Source organism: Uloborus diversus, chromosome 4, assembly GCF_026930045.1.
Source record: "Uloborus diversus isolate 005 chromosome 4, Udiv.v.3.1, whole genome shotgun sequence".
In the NCBI taxonomy this organism is placed as follows: Eukaryota; Metazoa; Arthropoda; class Arachnida; order Araneae; family Uloboridae; genus Uloborus; species Uloborus diversus.
In genome coordinates, this window is record NC_072734.1 from 108,440,964 (window position 1) to 108,461,383 (window position 20,420).

At 34.8% G+C, this 20,420-nt stretch overlaps 1 protein-coding gene across 1 annotated transcript in view; it reads right to left on the bottom strand.

Moving 5' to 3' along the window:
- The window catches only part of LOC129220755 (BMP-binding endothelial regulator protein-like), a 92,712-nt gene that overhangs the window by 12,577 nt on the left and 59,715 nt on the right, over nucleotides 1-20,420 (bottom strand). Inside the window, exons 9-13 of the mRNA XM_054855184.1 lie at nucleotides 11,246-11,395; nucleotides 10,154-10,313; nucleotides 7,012-7,199; nucleotides 5,801-5,936; nucleotides 9-181 (exon numbers count right to left, since the gene is read on the bottom strand). Of these exons, the coding sequence (XP_054711159.1) occupies nucleotides 9-181; nucleotides 5,801-5,936; nucleotides 7,012-7,199; nucleotides 10,154-10,313; nucleotides 11,246-11,395 (807 nt within the window). The remainder of the gene's footprint in view (nucleotides 1-8; nucleotides 182-5,800; nucleotides 5,937-7,011; nucleotides 7,200-10,153; nucleotides 10,314-11,245; nucleotides 11,396-20,420) is intronic.

A 20,420-nucleotide genomic window follows, 5' to 3' on the forward strand; every position in this document is an offset into this window, starting at 1 on the left:
ATACTTACTCTCCATGAATTTCCGAACTCCTCTGGATTTTTCGCTAGCTTCCCTTGCTTCGTCTTAAACTCATCGCTGATATTTCCGTTGTAGTTGCCGCACAGACCACACAGAAGTCCCTTATAACTAGATGGTACGGATACCTCCAGATAGCTGTTGCCATCCCAAACCACTTTTAGACCTACAAGGAAATTAAACCTAATAATTAGTTTCGAGAAATCTTGAATGAAAAACTTAAAATTACAGTGTGCGGAGAAAGTTCCCACAATTTTATTAGATATTTCAATAGACTGTAACTAACACATAAATCAACAAATCAACAAGTTAAAGCAATAAAAACTCTTTATTGAAACAATAATAATAACATTAAACAAAATAATTATAACAATTGTTCAAAATTGGCTCCTTGGGTTTCAATGCATTTACGGAGCCGCAGTCTGAAATTGCCGACGATGCTCGCGCACGCATCCACCGTTATCTCATTCCAGGCATTTTGCAGTGGTTGGACGACCACTCCGTGGACGGTCGGCAGTCCCTCCAGTCTCCTTGTAGCGTTTCACAGCGTCATAGACTGTTTTACTCTTGAATCCAATCGTTCGAATAATATCGGCTGTTTTCATTCCCTTTTTTCATTCCCTTCTTGTGTAATTCAACGACAGTAACACGCATTTTCACGATTCATAACTCACTAACTCAATGAACTAACAAAGAACAAATGATTAAACCTCAAATATTTTTAATGCTAGTAAACAATATGTGCCAAATAAATCGCCAACACACGATTTCAACGCCAAAAAAAACGTTTTAAACAAAATTGTGGGAACTTTCTCCGCACCCTGTAGTATCGAGTTGACTTGCTCATCAGTAACTTTCCCAACACTAACGAGAGGGATTAACATTGCTATTTAATGTTCAAACGTGGCCACAAAAATGAGTAAATTATTGTCTGCTTTATTGCTTATTTTATCTTTCACACACTCACGCCTCCTTTGAAATTCTTCTACGCCCCCCCCCCTTCCTCACAAAGGTTGAGAAACGCTACTCCACAAAATATCAATCTTGAAATCGCGAATGCCGTTTTCCTGATTTTATTCCATGATATATAATGCTTTCTAACTTCCTCCTAATGAAACAAGAAACGGTGCTAAGTATAGTAAAGTTTAATTAACGTCCACATGGATGAGATAGTTACACAATTTTGCAACTGCACCGCACTATAACAATAAAAACAAAAACTGATGTTGAGGGTGACAAGAAATAACTTGAACACACATAATGAGTCATAACTTTAACCCCAATGAAAATATTACGGCCAAACTTCAAAATAAAAATAAATACATTATTTCGTCTAATATATTTATAAATTTTCACAGTAGTAGCTACCTTTAAAATTAATACTGAGCTTTAAACGTGTCACAAAATTTTCAGCTCTGGGCCGCAACTCACTTACTGATATTTTATCCCATCCCTTGCATAAGGATTTTATTTAGGCATGCCAAAGTTTTATGAAGTTTAGCACACAATCTTGTGGTTTGGGATGGGATATGTGCTAGTGGAAAAATATCACTTGTTTTCGTTGATCAAAAGATAAAGAATAATCAAGCAACATATCATAAACTCATTTTAGAAGATGTCTTACCTACCTTAGTCCTAGAAGTTCTTTGGAAACAAAAGATGGACTTTCCAACAGGATTCGCACCTTAAAGGTGCTCAAGATTGGTGCAAGACACATTTAGTTACTTCATTTGAGCTCAAGAATGGCCACCGTATACCCCCAGATTGGAAACCAATAGATTATTCTGCCTGGTCCGTTTTGGAGACAAGGGGGTGTGGTAAACCTCATAAAACTTTGGCACCCCAAAAGAAATGGGATGGTTTCCTTCAGTCAAAAGTACTACTTTTAGTCATTGAAATGGATAGAATGAGCAAAAAAAAAAAAAAAAATACATGAACCCAGAAAATACTTTCATTTTTCCAACAGTTTTTTTCAAATTGATTTGTTAAAACGTCTGATTTTGAAAACAAGGCGTGGTCTCTATGACGTTACAAATGATGCAATTTGGCGCATCTTTCCACTACATTTCCACGTTATGATAATCAAGCAGCGAATTAAAATTGCTCTCTACGCTTGCTATCGACCATATCGTTGCCAATACACGTGAGTAAAGATGCGAATTAAATATTTTGTTCTGTTAATGGCAACATTGAATGGCACTTCATCATTTGTGATGTCACACGACAGAAGTGTAAACAATGAAAGCGCACCGATTTAAGTATTTTTTTAAAAAATAATAAACTTAAATAAATTATTTAAAAAATGGTCAGATCCTATGTTTTTAAGCATGCTTTTAAAGAAAAAAGTACTTTTAAAATTTTGGAAACGACCCCATTCTTATGCAAAGAATCGGACAAAATATCAGTAAATGAGTTGCGGCAAATAGCCGAATTTTTTTTGACACGTTTCAAGCTCTGTATTATGGCTAAAAGAAACTTTGTAAATATATTAGACAAAAAGTTGCGTAAACTCCCGATTATCCGCGGGCGGCTTATCCGAGGGGCCGATTACCCGCGACCTTTCACCAAAATAACAAAGTAAATCGCCGATAAATTTCTAAAAAGTATATAAATTTACACCTTTAAACTTCTTGGTGCAAAATCTATTTTTAGATATTCCCTATGTCTCTCTTCCTCCTCCCTTCCAATGACATCAAGCCTTTCAAGGTCACCGAAATCTGACACGTTGAAACCTTATTTTTGGATCTTACTGCTTCAGACCTACACCACTTAATGATTTTTAACTTTTGAAACAACTATACTTACTGAAATCTACGCTACTTACGCAAATAAACGAATAATCAGACTAGTCTTGAAAAATTTCTCTTCCTCTTTCCTGTCTTTTTGGTGTAACCGAGTTTGATCTGCTGCAGTTAATATGTTTCCCCACTTTGCTCGTGTATATGTGAAATACGTTTGCAAGAATAAGCGATCCCTTTTTAGTTTTTGCGTGAATTGCATTCACTAGCAATAATTTTCAGCACCGTACCTATATTCACGGCAACATGTTTTATGTACTATGAGTACAACTAGTCGACCCGTGCGGAACTCCGCACTCTGCTTTGAATCGTCTCACGTGGCATTTCTCTCTTTAAAAATTTCAAAGAAGATTATTATGAAAAAGAACCGAAAAAAGTAATCGAATTTAAGTAAACGGAAAAAAGTAAACGCACAAATGAAGGCATGTAATTTGAAGACATCACGAACAAAACCTCGTTAAATACAACGTTGTGACAATTTGATCATCGCTCACCTTTTGGTTGTACGTATTTTAAATGCAAACATAAATATCATTAAAAGTGTGTCTGAGTGACTCGTGAAAAAGCAGTAATTTTGCATGTGAAAAAACAGATTGTGGCAAATACAGTCCTGCCCACGTGAACATCCGACGAAAAAAAAAGGAACATTAAAGAAATATTTATTGGTACGGATTCGAACTGGCACCATTCTGATTAACAGCTCGACACTCCAACAAACCTAGGAATTGCGGCTTACTTTTCGAATGCTATTCATTGAAGGAATGCGTAATAAAAAACAGCAAAATAACTTTTCACCAAAAAAAAAAAAAAAGACCATGCGTCAATGTTTTGTCATTAGCCAGAATGATACGATTTAAAATTATTCGTACAACATTGATTTTGATTAAAGAATGAAGGAAGATCTCACGTAGCGATTAAAACATTCTAGAGAAGTAATAAATTAGATTGAAAATAAGATTTTTTTTTTTTTTTGGAATATTGATTAATTTCCCATAGCAGGCTGCTTTAACCGTTACGGCTTAAATGCCCACACATGTTTTTCTTTTAATCGAACATTTAAAATTCAAAACCAAAACCAGTTGAACTGAGTCCGTTTTTTAAGTGTAATTTTTCGAACGTAGACAAAATGTATTTTTTTTTTCAGTCGAAAGCTGAGGAGTAGAAAATGATTTCCTACTAATGAAGTTGATAATAATTTTAATGTTTTATATCGTATTCGAAAAAATAATTGAAGGTTTACTGGGTGAAACTCGTAGTTTCAATTTGGAGTAGTGGTCTGGACGGAGTCAAAGCTTTAAAAAACAGGAAGAAACCCTTCGATTAACAGTCAACTTATCTGAATGATAACTGTAGCCTGCATAGAGGAGTCAAAACACCAAGTAGCATTCCCACTGCATTTATTTTATTACATGTGTTATCTGTTGTATGTTATGAGTACATGTAATGCGTAATATTAATGTAAATTTGCTATAATGTCGGACAGCCCGAGTTTGCCCGAAGTTCAGATAGTTTATAGCCGAACGCTCTACCGAAAAACACTTATCAATTTAACTGAACAACGAAGTCCAGTGTTTTTAAGCTTTATTTAAAAAAAATAAATAAAATAAAAAAAAAAACACACACACACACAGGTTAATTTTATTTTATTTTTCTTGCCGAAAGCGACGTAAAAAATTGGAAAATTTTATTAGAACTTTTCTTTAAAAAAAAATCTGCATAAGAACTTCAGGCTGCATCAAGGTTTTGCAACAGCAAGGGGCGTTTCCGAAAACTTGATTTTTCGACCGTAAGTCTATTTTTCGTCATTAGTCTTCCTCATAAGTTTTAAAGTGAGAGGGGAATAATATATAAGATAAGATATTGAAGAGAAATGTTTTTATTTTTGAAATTTTTTACAATTTGTTCCTGCAGGCTGCTTGAACCGTTATGACTTAGATGGCAGCACGTGTTCATCATTTAACAGCACGGTTAAAATACAAAATAATTTGAACTAAGCTCTTTTTTAAGCGTAGGTTTTCGAAAGTAGTAAAAATTTGATATGCTATTTGTTTTTTACAAAAAGAAGAAAAAAAATGTAGTTTACCCTTCAAATTGAGGTAGTAATTGTTTTATTTGTACAAAGAGTGAAAAACTCATTAGAAATATCTATATTTCAATATACGATTTTTTTTTTTCTGAACAAAAAACAATTTCACTGTAGTCTGAAATCTTAAACCTGATACTTTATATTTTTGCTTACTTAATGCTTTACATTTCTTACCGAAGCCAAAGCTGAAAAAAGAAAAAAAAAAGCTTACAATGAAGCTACACGTTGCATCCAGTTTTCATAACAGCAAAGAGCGTTTCGATCTCATCTGTATTATTCCCTCATATTTGTTATTCATGGTTATTAAGTGCTCATGTAATGCGCGATATTTCTCTATTTTTTTGATGCAGATTGTCCGGACGTGGGCCCGAACACACATTCTCCTGGTTACCAGTCGAACGCTCTGCCGATCAAGCTATTCAGCTCTGTCGGTCATAGTGCAAGTTAAAGTTATAAATTTAACCGAAAACCTCATTCTGGTTCTTTAAAACAGGTGTTTTGGCAGAAAAAAAAACAATTTTTAGACCGTGGGTCTATTTTTCGTCAGTAGAATGCACGATAAGCTTTAAAATAAGGTGTAAATAAAAGAAATCGATCAAGAATTGAGGAAGATCTCGCGTAGAAACCAAAAACAGGCTACAGAAATAATATATAAGGATCATTTTTTAAGCAAAAAACAATTTTTATCTGCTTTACCCCTCATTTTAAATCTTTCTACGGTTTATTCGCGATTTTCGTTATCCGCGGTACCAGTGCCACCCAATTTCGTAGATGATCAAGAGTGTACTATTTATTTTGTGAAGATTTAGATTGGTTGTAATATTTTCCAGCATTAAAATTATAATGTATTTTATTTTGTTCAAGTTATTTCTTGTCGCCGTGGAATAATTATTGGTCTTACCAAGGGTTGTTCTAAGCATGACATTCCTATCTTCTTGAAGCACGGTAATGTCCTGCTCAATGTAAGGCAGCTTCACAGGTTTATGGTTGACATGAATCTTCATGTACTGTCCCAGACGAATTTTTGTGCCATTTGCCTTAATTAGGAAGAAAAATATTAAAGGTCAGTCCATTGATTTGTTAAATAATTCAAATTCCACATCTATATACGAAGGCAAATCAAAAAGTCTTTGCGCCTATTTTTTTAAGCCAAAATATGGCTGTCAATACAAAGTGAACATATACATTCCCTGGAGTGACCGTTCCTTGAACCGTACCAGCCGTATCTGCCTTTTGCTCCGATGCGAAAGCTACTATCAGTCAGATGGCGGTTGTTCTTTAGACGGTCCACAGCTTATGAACAGGGAAGTGTTATTCATTTTGTTTCGAGCAAGGGACAAAAGCCCATAGCAATTCACAGGGAAATGCACCTGCAGTCCAGACCTTCCCCTTAGTGATTTTTACGATTTCGGTCCATTGAAGAAGTTTCTGGCGGGACAGAAACCAAGAACGCGGTCTGACGGTGATTCCACAGGCAGTCGAATGAATTCTACGACAGGGGGATCTGTAATGGAGTGCTGCGATAGGACAAATGTCTGAACCAGTATGTTGACTATGTGCAGAAATAATGTAAGGTACGTAGTACGCTACCTGTATTTGTAAATACTTGCATGCACCTGTTTTTGGCGAATAAAAAATAGGCGCAAAGACTTTTTGATTTGCCCTCGTAAAAAAACTATTGCATTAATAATTAGTAAAAAGTCAGTCTAAAGGAGAATTCAGTTATGAACATAAACAACAGAATTCTTATCACCTGTCAGATAAATTAATTAATAGAATTCTATCAAAAACAGTCATTTCAGTTCTGGCCTGAATAGACCTGGATAGACTGGATATACCTGTTCTGGTGCTGAAGAGATTGAGTGCGAATGAACTCATAGATCTGATCTGATTTCAGATCAGTTAGGTTTAGCAAGAAGAAAAAAAGAAGATAGATCCTTAGATGGTCAATGGAGGACCACTTTGGGAACAGCTAACCTAGCTAGTTAAAAGCAATTTAAACCATATAACTAAAAGCATGTCTGTATCCTCTTTTTATATTCCCTCTTTTGAAGAGGCAAGTCTTCAAATGGAAATTTATAAAAGTAATTTTACTAACCACATTTAACTTACCTTGATAGTGATGGACTTAGTCCAGGAAAACAATTTAGAATATCGTGCTTCGTTCAACACTTCTATTGAAAAAGTTCTATTGACACAGTCTTTGCTTAAGACATATTTGCACGACCCTTGGTAGTTGAACATTTTATTATCAAATGTTTTATAATGTGGGTCTCCAAATACTGTACAGATACCATCTTCTGAAAAGCAAAACGTACTGCGTTTAGATGCAATAATAACAGCAGCTATTATTATTATTATCATTGCTGATTCATTTTTGACAACATACACTAATTTTTATTAGTATTACTATCGAAAAGGCGAATGGTCATAAGACAAGAATTAAAAATGAAAAGATAACATTTATGATATTGGTTACTGATAGGTGAAAATTATTTAAGTCCCAGTAACAACATTTTGCTTTGAAAACAGGGCCTTTAAATCACTGAATAAAAGTTATAATAATTCTACACTTATCGCCGATAAAAATAAACCAGAGAGTTGGTATGTGCGTTCGTTTGCCTGTCGTCTCCTGGCCAAATGTCAGTCCGCAAATACGGCATTTTGGTTAAGTACCTTGGACTCAATGAAGCTTTCCCCCCCCCCCCCCAAACTCGAATTTGGAGCTAATTTCGAATCGAAATTGGGAGCTAATTCATACTGCATATAATTCTCTAAATCTTCATCTGATTTTTCGGTAATGCTTGACCACGGAGAGATGGTGGGTGACCTTGAAACGGAAAGATAATTTGTATCATTTGTATTAGGATGTTTGTTGTTATTTTGAAATTGATAGGATCATCTCTTACTACATGGCGCTTTCTGGCTGATTCTATATGCTACAAATGATAAAAATTGTGTTTCCGCTTCAAGGTCACCCGCCATCGCCTCGTGTTCAAGCTGAAATGAAAATTCGTTTGAAAAGCAAGACTATATAAACAACTTTTTATTGCTAATCTGGACTGTCGAAGTCATTGAGAAAAGAGAAAGTGCGCGATCTTCGCGAGCCAGTTTGATGTTTGCGTATGGCAAGTTTCCCATTTTTGCCATAAGGGTGCATGTTATAAATTCAAAAACTTTTGACTGATTGAAGAAAAAGTAGCAGAGTAGCATATCAAATTGAAGAAAATTTCAAGCTATACAACTTCCTCAACGACAATTTTTATGATTAACGATCCTGGAAGGCACTAGGAGCAAATGTTTGACGAAAACTGCACGATAAATATGATTTCTCCGAAAATTATGGATTTTAAATAACTTATACCTCGAGAACCATTAAAATTTGACAAATATGTGCAGAAACAATTTTATGGGAAGTTAAGTGGGCTTGAATTTATGTTTCAAACAATTTTTTTTCACCGTGTTCGAGATTTACTCGAAAATTCCCCAAAAGTGCCTTCCCCCTCCCTCCCACCTTTAGCTCACCCCCTAGGAGCGGGGACTTTTAGTATGTTACTAACCACCCCTAATTATATTCTGAAGTCTAAAACACTCGCATATTCCATGCACACTACACCCCTCTTTTGAACATTCATTGACTGGACTAATATTACTCCGTTTTTACCACATTGCATTCATATGTTCATAATTATACTCAAGTGAAGTTTTTGCTTTTGCACTCGAACTTTTCCTATTCAGCTGTCTTTATCGTAAAAAACGGTCTTTTTTTCAATTAAGAAGTGACTATTGATTAGAATTTAATAAAAGATGAAGTAAACAAAATTGCTTGAAAATTTTACTTCGGTAGAGTCATGACTCTTGAAAATACTGAAAAAATTGTAAGTTTCTATTATTAAACTTTTTGAAAAAAAGATACATAAATTTCAGCAATTTAACATTACGCGTATATAGGGTACCAATTATGTGTGTGTTAAAAACGATAACAGCTGCGTGTCTCCTTGAAATCAGGGGCGGACTGGCCCACCCTCCCGCCTATGCGCCCTCATGTCTGAACCAAGGGCGCCCATACAGGGGGGCAAAGGGGGGGATCGAGCCCCCCCCCCTTAGAAATTAGATCTTCCTTGCTTTCATTATTTTTTTCTTTGCAAAAATGTAGAAACATTTGTTCTCCAGGCATTAATGAATAAGTAATTAAAAATGTCAAATTTTAATGACTCTAATCTGTCCTGAAATCTGCTTCCATGGGGAAAATATCCTGCTGAACCATGGTTAAAATATCTGAGCTCCCCTTACAATTTTGTATATGGGCGCCCATGGCCTGAACACCTTTTTTATTTATTTAAAAAAAAAATTTTAATTTATTTTATTATTTTTATTTTTGTTGCAAATTTTCTTATTTTTTAAATTTTTGTAAAAAAAATTATCTTATTTTATTGGTGAAACTGCCTTACTATTATTGTTATTATTATTATTATTATTATTATTTTTTTTTTTTTTTTGCGCTTACAAACCCGTAAGACTTTTTTTCTTTTCTTTAAATTCGTGTAAACGTGTGTACCATCGTTTTTTCTTTTTTTCTTTTTTTTTTTAAACTTTCTGCACTTTTTTCAGCGCTCTTTGGAGCCAAGGTTGGCGCCCTCTTGCGGGACCCAGTCTGCCCCTGCTTAAAATAAATTATTTTATGCTTCCCTGGGGTTGACACTGGGGGGGGGGGGTCCACAGATTGGGAACCACTATGGTCTAACGGATTTTAGAGCTACGACTTTATACAGTACGTCCGGGTTTGATATTTTTCTTTCCTACTTGTTCCTCTCTTCGAACCTTTGGGAAGGCTTACAAACAAACTTAACTCTGCTAGAGACCTGCTAATAGTTTTAGGACTCCTGATAGGCTACGCAACGCAAATATGTCGGCAATATTTCTTTTTCTTATCCAACGAAAAATAACAAACTTCGCTGCTAAGAAGTTCTTTTTTCACGTTTTAATGTTATTAGCCCCTCCCCTCCATCTAATAATGTCTGAAAGATTCTGTTTCGAAATGAAAAAAACAATAAGAGCACGTGAAATAAGCATAAAGGAGATGAGTGACGTTATTAACGTGGCATTCAATCAGCAGTCTCCAAATTTTTACATGCTCTCTAGCAAAGTAAAGGTTTTTTTTATATGCTTCGGGATGACACTGTATAAGTCTTTGACCCAAGAAACAAAATTATTTAGGATGACTGTTTGTCCCAATTAAAACTCTTTCTCTCACCTTCGACACAAGACGGACAGCAGTCTCCGGGTTTGGCTTTGAGGGTCTGCCCGCGGGGGCACGTGATCTGTGGGGATTCACAGGGTTCCACCGCACAGTGCACCTGTCCATCCTTGCAGACACATTCTGTACATTTCTCCATCCGCCATTGATGACCATCCTGAAGAAAAACGAAAGCTAGACTTTAGAGCGATGAAACGAAATTCAGGTCCTTGTTTCCCAGACTTTTCCCCAAGTTACTCTTCCTCTCTTTCTTTTTGAGAAAACTCATACATTTATATCATAGTTCAATAGTTATTGTTAGCAATAGCAACACAATTAGGGGTGGATTGGGACCAGCATTTTAGGGGGTGGGGGAAGTCATGCTGAAATTCTTTGGGTACGGAAGATTTCTGATACTGCTTGAATGCCAATAAAAAGTACTGAATCGGCGAGCAATTTGGCACCTGCTATGGCGCAAGCTTTTTAAATTAATATCAGAAGAAACGAAAGAAAGCAATTTTTCAAATATTTACTAAACAAATAATAAAAGTTTGTTATTAACGTCTTTAAGTATTAATATTTGCGACTGTGGACCTTACAAATTAGACTCTCAAAAAATTAAATCGTATAGTTTTAAAAACATGACTTTGAGGTTCTCTTTGATTTAATATAAAACTTAACATAAAACAAAATTTCAAGCACATAAATCTGTGAATTAAATAATGAAATTAATCCATTCAAATATCTTTTGGGTTTTAATATGGACGACGCCCAATAAAATATCTGCTAAATTATTTCTTGGCTGCTGATTTACTTACCGTAAAATTTTGAAGCTTCTTTCAAAGAAAAATAAAATCATCATGTCCATTTTGTAATATAAATACATAAATAATGTAATGTAAATTCAAAGAAATATTTTGAACTAACTCTATCACTTACGAAAAAATGATATTCAAAAGTTTCTCGATTTGAAGAAAACTGACGTACCGATAAATGGAAAGAAAAGAAACCTAGCTAAAATCAGAACTTTAGGAGTAACTTTGGGCTCTTTATAATGGTTAATTGGTGAGAGTGTATGATAAATCGTATGCATATTTACTCATTACGTACCTCTACTATTTTTCCTTGAAAAGAGCAGACTGCCTTTTTCTCTTCTGGTGATCTGCAACGAGGACAGCATTCTTCCGGATCCTTCACTTGCTGTCCTGCGTAGCAATCAAGAGGAGGACAAGATTTTCGTTCACAGAACAAAGTAGAATCCTATGGCCATCAAAACAAAAGAATTATTGATGAAATCACTAAAATACATTCGATTTGTATTGATTTACGTCTCACTTTTTTTAAAGGTCAACGAACTGCTAAATATTTATTTATTGAAAAAGAGTAAGTTACCGTCCCTAAGCCATGGCTAAGGCCAGAACTACACGCACTATGCCAGACAGTTCGGTTGTTACTACATTCAGAGACTGCAATTTCGTCCTTATTAGAACTCATCAGTCTGACAAAACCGAGCTGGAGGCTCTGTCTGGGTCTGAGCGGGGGCTGTCTGATGTATATGGCATGTAGTTACTATCATATGTTTAATAACCTCAAACAAGTAACTGACATTTTACTGTACATAAACCTGTGTCAGTAGCGTACCTAGCATGGGTGACACCCGGGGCGGTAATTTGTATTGACCCCCCCCCCCGGGAAAAATTTCAAATTTGTAGTCTTAAAAATGCATTTTAGCTTTATACTTTTAAAATAATTGCAATTTCACTTTGGGTGTCACCCCCCAGACGGGTGAGACCCGGGGTGGATCCCCCTGCCCGTAGCGACGCCACTGGTCAGCGTGAAATATTTCTAAGTACCCTTAAATGAAATACGAAGTTATAAAAATATTTAAACTACAATTGAAAATAATGAAGGAAAGAAGAAAAGGAAAATTCAATTTTAGGAGTAATCATGATTTTTGCATTATTTAAAATAGTACTCGAACTTAGCTATTTGTCACTAAAATATTTTATGTCTCTAGTATTTCATTAATGTTGGCCAAAGATGGCATTCTCGATTAAAATTATTAATAAGTATTGTACAACCTCGTTTATATACCAATACCAATTGTAATCAAAGGCAATCCGGATAAACGAAAATCCATACAAATAAACTTTGTACAGTAACGTAAAAAACAGCAACTGCGCAATGAAATGATTCCAGCGTAAGCAGGGCATCCCTTTTAAGGGACTGTCCATAAATGATCTCGCACTTTTTTCACATATTTACCCCCCCCCCCTCCCTTTGTTACAAAGTGTCACACTTCATTCTACTCGCTCCTTTAATTTTATCGCATGTCAAGTTTTTGAATTTAACATATATTTTATTCTAAAAAATGCTTTTGTTTCAACCCAAATATGTGATGTCACAACTCCTTCACCCCCTTCGTTCCCCTTCTCAACAGGGGTTCCCACAGAGGGGGATTATGACGCAAGTTGTGCCTTAAAAAAATTGGGGGGGGGGTGATTTTTTTTATTTATTTAAATTTATTGATTGATTGTTATTTAAATTATTTTGTTTTGTTTTATTTCATTCATTCTGTCAATATTTTATTTCATTTATTTATTTAGTTTGTGTGTGTGTGTGTTTGTATGTCATTGGCGTAGCACAGAACTTTTCTCATAAAATAATAATAATAAATAAAAGTAAATAAGATTAAAAAATAAATAAATAACATAAAAAAGAGAGCTAAAAAAATTAAAAAAAAAAAGGTTGAGAGGGGAGAATTTGTGCCACTGAACTTGGGGGAGATGGGCACCCCAACTTCTCACGGTTTATCACGATTACATAAACCCTCCCCCCTCAAGGCGAGAATCATTTGTTGAAACCCCTTAAGCAGATACGAGCTGGCATTGTTTATTTGGCAACCTTGATTCAATCAGTCGATAGTTTCAAGTGGTTCTTCACATGTAATCTCAGTACTGTAAAAGAGTTTTCCTTGTAGTAATACTAGCACAGTAAAGAAGCCAACATGCAGCACTTTCACGGAACTTGATTTCAGTTGGAAAAAATAAAATTGGATTAAGATCAAAACAACTTCTACGTTATTTATTTTAATGTTGATCCATTTTTTAAAAATCATTTTTTAATGATTTTTTTGTCGTCAATTATCATTTATTCTAACTTCATTTTATGTTCTTGTTGAATCAATTTTAATTTTCCGTTTTTATGCACAAACTCTCTCAATATAAAACTTTTATTTTTTAGGTTACATTCTATTGCACCGCTTTTTTTTACCCCAAAAATTTATAAATTTTATTTGTTATTTATTTTTTTTTTAAATACTTCCTATTTCCTAATTTATTCGGAACGCTTCCGAAGACGTTCATATTTTGCCCATTTAAACCTAGAAAAATAATGAAATCCATTGCTTTTTGCATCGAGAAATTAGTGCAAATCTCGAACAAAGTTTCATTTGTTTCAAAACCACGTTTTCCTAAAGCGTTTTGTTGAATTCATGCAAATATTAATTTATTATTTGTAAATTAGCCAAACAATTATGCCAAAGAAACTAGAGTCAGAAAAGATATGCACTTTAAAAAACTTAAAGTAAAAACTGTCTGGTTCAAAAAAAAAAAGTGTTTCTAAGTAAAGTTAGACAATGTCTACAACTATGGGAAAGGCGATTTTATTTATTTTTTTAAAATTCCTACACAATTCTCTAATAATTTCTGCTACAAAATCGAAAAACTCAATCGAAAAAATGCATGTGAATTATTTTTGAAAATTCATGAAAGGTATTTTAGCTTGAAATGTCCTTTTTAATATTTGCCAATATTTTTGGGACATGGTGCAGAAATAGAGCAGTAAGTAACAGTATTCATTTTTGAAAAACAGCCTATGAGCTTTAGTTTAACAGCTTCTGTCTGGGTCTAAAAATGCCCGAAACAAACCGCCAGTGGAACAATTAACCTGATGCTTCAACTTGTGGCCAATGAGTCACGATGCAAATGAAGCGGAAAGGGGAAAACATGGTTGTGGTTTGGCGGTATTGACTCACACGCAAAAAGGCGGAGGACCCATTGCACTTACATCATCATAATATTCATATTAAGAAAACACAGAATTGCGAACAAGAGCACCCGCGTTTATGTCGTGATTAATGGTGGCGAAGAAAGCTCGTGAAATGATGAACTACTGTGTGCGGCAGACATTTTTGAGCTCCCATCCGTTTTCGGGTTTTATATCGGAAATAGAAATGTGAAATTTTGTTACGATTTTTTTACATTTTATTTATCAAGAAAGAATAATTTGCGGATACAGTGCCTTTATGTTTCTATGTATAGAATTGAGCGTTTTTTTTCTTTCTCAACTGGCACTTTTTCAATTGACACTTACACACGCGTGCACACAAACACGTACATGCACAAGGATACCCAAGAACACACACAAGTGCTCGCTTACACACATACACAAACTCACACTCAAGCGCTCGCTTACACACATTCACTAACTCACTCACAAGCGTCGCTTACACATAGACACAAACTCACACACAAGCGCTCGCTTACACACATTCACTAACTTACATACAAGCGTCGCATACGCATAGATACAAACTCACACACAAGCGCTCGCTTACACACAGCCACAAACTCACACACAAGCTTCGCTTACACATAGACACAAACTCATAAGCCAGCGCGCACACAGACACAGACACAAGTGAACATACCAGCGCGCGCGCACACATACCCACACACACAAAGGCCCCTAAACCATCGACAGTATTATCCATCCACATTGTGTTCAAACAAAATGAGAAATAAATACATAAATAAATAATAATTGCTTATGAAATTAAGTAACGTTTATGCCTTATAGGTGCATTATTCCTGGCCGATTTGGTGCTTTTTACCGACACCCAAGTAGTTTCAGAAATTTTTCATACAAAACATCGTAGGCGCGTTCGTAGGGGGGGGGGGGGGTCATTCCTCAGCAAAGGCCACGTGTTAAACAAATCAGCTTAGCTTTTGATGCTAAGGCTGACCTATAATACACCGTACTATTAAGTGTCATTTGCTAAAATTAATCACATATTATCTTTCGGAGAAAAGAGAATATTTAAGAACAAGAACGAGATTTTTGGCTTTCAAGATTTATATCTGAGGCAATTTCAATTAAATGCATCATTGAAAGTTGTCAAACGACACTTAAAATAATTTTCCACCTTATACTTAGAAATCAAAATTAAGAGAAAAATATCATATTCAGCGCGTTTCCTCTCACACGATAAGGTTAAAATCTCAGCTAGTAAAAAGATAGTTTTATTTCTTTTTCATTTCAATTTAAATTTACCAGTATATTTATCTTTCGCTTCATTTTGATCACTTCTACTGTTTGCTGTGCCTCTGAGTACAAGATGGACGCTCGAGTACTCAGCATTTAAATCAACCATTTTGTATCTACACACCGACAAAATATAAATCTCTGGAGGGGTCTCTGCTACAGCTTTCGGTCCTTGCAGAGTGCGTGTGGTACATTTATGATAGCCATTAAGCTATGAGTCACCAGCATTTGCCGAATGGAAAAGCATTAACGTTTTCCCAATTAATTTTTTTGTTTCTAAGACAGGACATTTGCTCTGTGGTTGATTGCTGTCATCTTAACATATTCATTGTGCACCATGGCAAGTTTTTGGTCTTGCCCTCCAGGGTGCCCATCCCACCCAAGTTCAATGGCGTAAATCCCCCTCCCCCTATTTTCTAAACCTTTCTCTTTTTTATTTTTAGCTCTCTTTCATATTATTATTTTTTTTCAAACATTTTTTATTTATTTACTTGTTTATTTATTTATTTAGTTTTAATTATTATTTTATTAGAAAAGTTCTGTGCTACGCCGATGAAACACACACATACACAAACTAAATAAATAAATGAAATAAAATATAAACAAAATAAAATAAAATAAATGTTTAAAATTAAAAATAAATCAATAAATAAATTAAAATAAGCAAATGAAAAAAAAAATTATCCCCCCCCCTCCAAAAAAAAAAAAAAAATTAGATGGCTCAACTTGCACTATGATCCCCCCTGTGGGCACCCCTGCTACCCTCTGCATTGAGAGTTGCACCAGTAATAGAACTGAAATAAAGTGTACATTTCAACAAAACTTTTTTTTTCAAAGCTAGCAATCATATAATTAATTATAACCCTTGTAATGGTTTTAGCAATTTAGTAACAAACTCTATGGATCAAATACAAAAAAACGTTGTTTATAGGACGAGTTGTCTTGACCCTAGCATGCAGCACATAAATCAAAATCTTAGAGGAAAATGGGACGTATCTTCCAAAACGAGATTAAAGCTATAAATTATGCTCTGAAAAACTTCAGTAGTATGTTGAACATTTGAATATGAAGTGAAAAAAAAAAGCATTAAAAAGTTTCGATTCTTTTTTTTTTTTTTTTTTTGCCATGGAGCAGAAATAGAAAATACAGTAATCAAAATATTAAAATTAATAGAAAAGATATTCGTTTTTTTTTTGTTGTTTAGGCATTTTTCACTGTATAAAATAAAAACGATATTAAACATCTACCCGATACTCTTAACCCCGGGATCTACTTTCATTGCATTTTTTAAAAGTGAGTCATATTTGTAGTTCTAAAGTCTGCACCTCAAAAGTTTCTTATTGAAAAAAAAATGCTAATATTGTCTGAATTTTATTGCTTAATGAAAAACTCTAGCCGCTTTTGCTTCGAGGATCTTCATATCACATCATAATTAGTTCAGTCAAAAGCTGAAATTTCTGTTGAAAAAACTTTTGATTAAAATTTTCAGAATTTTAAAAGACGATCAATCAATCAATAAATTCATTTTGAATAATAATAACAACAATAATAATAATAGAAATAAGGATAATTATAATAATCACGAAATTGGGAATTTTTGTACAATAATAATAGTAATAACTACGATGATGATGACAGAAATATTGATAATGATAAACATAAAAGCAATGATAGTTTTTGTGATAGTGATGCTAATAATAATAATTATAATGATAGTAACAACGATAAAAGAGTAACTGATAAAAAAAAGCAATAATGATAATAATAATGATAATAATAATAATAATTGTGGTGGGCTATTTGCAAAAACGAAAATATTTTGTAAGTTGTACTAATAAGTTGCAGTTTTCAGTGAATTTGTAGGAAAGTACGGTAATTTGACTAAGAGTGCTCTGTGCAAAAAAGTTGAAAAAGTTGAATGAAGAAAGTAAAATTAACGCTTCCCATAATATTTTCAAAACTATGAGAAAATTCCAATTAAAAAAATACACGAGAGAAACATAATAAATCATATCTACTTCACTCTCACGAGAACTGATTTTTCAAAACCATTTCTTTGTTATATAAACCACGCACGGAGTGCTACTTGTCAGCAAGAGCTTAATACATATCCATATGTATATATATATATCCACATACATGCCATCTGCTCCGGCTACCTCTCAGAGATCTGGTATTTGTCAACGCCAGTCAAAGTTTTATACACAGAAGAGGCCAATGAGGGAAAAATGGAACTCATAAAGATTATTATTTTTAGAAGGCTTTTTATCCTTTCTCGAAGAAAGATATACGTTGGGAATTATTTACGTTGAAAATGGATAAATATTTTCAACTTTTTCTATATAGTTTTTCGCAGTTAAAGGATTTTGTATATGGTGAATGTCATGTATTTTTTCGGCTCCTTCAAACACTTTTTCCCAGACTCTTTTTTTTTTTCTCGACTTGTTTGGGTTACGGCTCGAGCATGATTAGACATATCCTGAATTTTTTTACAAGCAAGGATTAAAAGAAGACCTATGTTTGCTTTAAAAAAAAAACTTATTAATTTATTTCATATAATTTTAAAGTAAAAAAAAGTAACAAAGTTTCTAAAAACTAAATAAAAGTATTAAAAAAGCATTTAAAATATCCCATTAAAATAGAGCAAATGAAATGAACCACACAAACTAAATTTAAAGAAAGAAAAAGCCCAGAAAACATGTATTGATTTAAAAGTTTCAAACCCCCCAAAACTACAAATCTGTTTTTGCTTGTGTTCAGCCTTGAAATTAATATTTATTTTCTTCTTAAAAACGTCATAATTAATTATGTTTCATGTTTGCTTTTGGCAACGATTAAAAAGCATCGAGTTATAATAATCAAATATAATTAAAAACTGAGCGTATTATGTACCTACTAGCTGCTTCGCCCGGCTTTGCACGGTCTGCTTCTAAAATAAAAGTTACGTCAAGTGACGCGTGTTCAACAATCAGGCTTGAACAAAAAAAAAAAAAAAAAGCAACATTTTGTAGTAGATTGCGGAAAAATAACCAAAAAGTAAACATTTTAAATCCCCCGATTACAGGAAAAGCCTTTAAAACAAAAGCCAGAAATTTATCTGTTCATATTCGAGAAAAAAAATGGCAACAGATCTTTCTTCTCAATGATTTTCTTCACGCTACAAGTTTTAATAAAAGCATTGTTACGGAAAGTTGAGATGAAACACTGAATAATAATTTAAATGGAGGAAAGCCTTTGAAAAATAAGACTTTTATGTCGAAATCTGTCATAATTAATAGTTTTCAACTGATATCTCCGCTAATTACGGTCAGAGGATTATGTTAAAAAGCCAAACAAAAAGACGGGAAGATTACGAATCCATCGATACCAGGTTCGATCGTCAGTTCACTGTCGTTCGAGAGAAGTAACTTGGACATCTCTTTGAGAGCAACTTGCCTGCCCTTGCAAAAAGAAGACAGTGTGGCCTTACAAGGTATTTTAGCAAATTATATAGTTATAGAGAACAACACCGGACTTCAGCCTACCTTCTTGCATGGAATGATAATACTCGTTTGAAGAAACATAGCCCCTTCTCCTATGCAAGGTCATTGAACTTACCTCCCTCCGATGTGGAAACACATTTCCTGGGTTACGCAGGAGATGGTTTGGAGCTTGAGGGAATTTATTTCCATGACGAGCTCCTGACTAGTGTGATCAAGAGTTCAGATCCACCGGACCTAGTTAAACAAATGGCCCTGGAAACTATACATAATATACCACATTTCTCCTTGAAAATCTATACAGATGGAAGCCGGGGAGAAGATGGCGTTTCGGGCAGTGGAGTATTCATTCCTACTCCCTCTGGGGCCTTGGAATTTAAAATCAGAAACCCGAATTTCTGTTCAGTATTTAGATCAGAACTGATTGCTATCAGGAAGGGTCTACAGTGTGCTGTTCAGCGGGAGGAGTGTTTCCAGGAAATCTGGATTTTGACTGACAGTCGTGCCTCAATTCAGCACCTCGCTAATTGGAGTAATGTGGGCGACAAGACCAGCCTGGACATTCTGAGTCTACTACATACTCTTTCATTAGGACATACAATTCACTTTCAATGGATCCCTTCCCACGTTGGAGTTGAGGGTAACGAAAGGGCTGACTTTTTGGCTAGATCTGCTGCTGCGGAGGGTGTGAGCCCTTGTGGAGATCTTACTTTCAGTGAGATCTCCACAATTTCAAAAATGGAGCTCAATCGCCAATTTAAAACACCTCCCAGACACGCCTGGTATTTTGCAAAACGTCCTGGTGAGTCCTTTAGACTCAAGGGTAGACTCCTCCAGACAACATATTCGAGATTCCTGAGTGGCCACACAAAAGCTCTTAGATTCTCTGGGAATATCAAGACTTTTCCGGAGTGTCACTGGTGCTCTGCTGGAGAGGTTTCACCTGAGCACATTCTATCTTGTTTGGGTTTTACGAAGGATGAGGTCCTTAGTGACCCATTGCTGTTCTTGGATTTTTTGCAGATATTTGGATTCATGGGGGTTGTTTAGCATTGCTAAACATGCCCGAGATAAGTCAAAAAAAAAAAAAACTTGGACATAGATACATGCATGCATAGATACATACATAGATACATACGCTCGGTTTTTAATTATATAAGACGTAAATATCTATGTACTGTCGAACCACGGATTGTATGGAATTTTCAAACGTCCAGATAAGGCGATTCCATCTGAATGAGGGGAAAAGTAAAAATTTGATGCTGGTACTCCGCTCATTTGAATGAGACTCTGCTTCTGCAAAAGCTGGCATCGCTAAAAAATAATAGATTCGTCCATTTCCGATTGTAAAAAGGATGTGGGTCTTTCCATACAATCCGTGGTCAAACAGTATTCATCCATGTCCGAGTTACTTCTCCTGAACGCCAATGAACTGACAATCGAACCGTCAATAGATTTGTGTATTTCCCGTCTTTATGTTT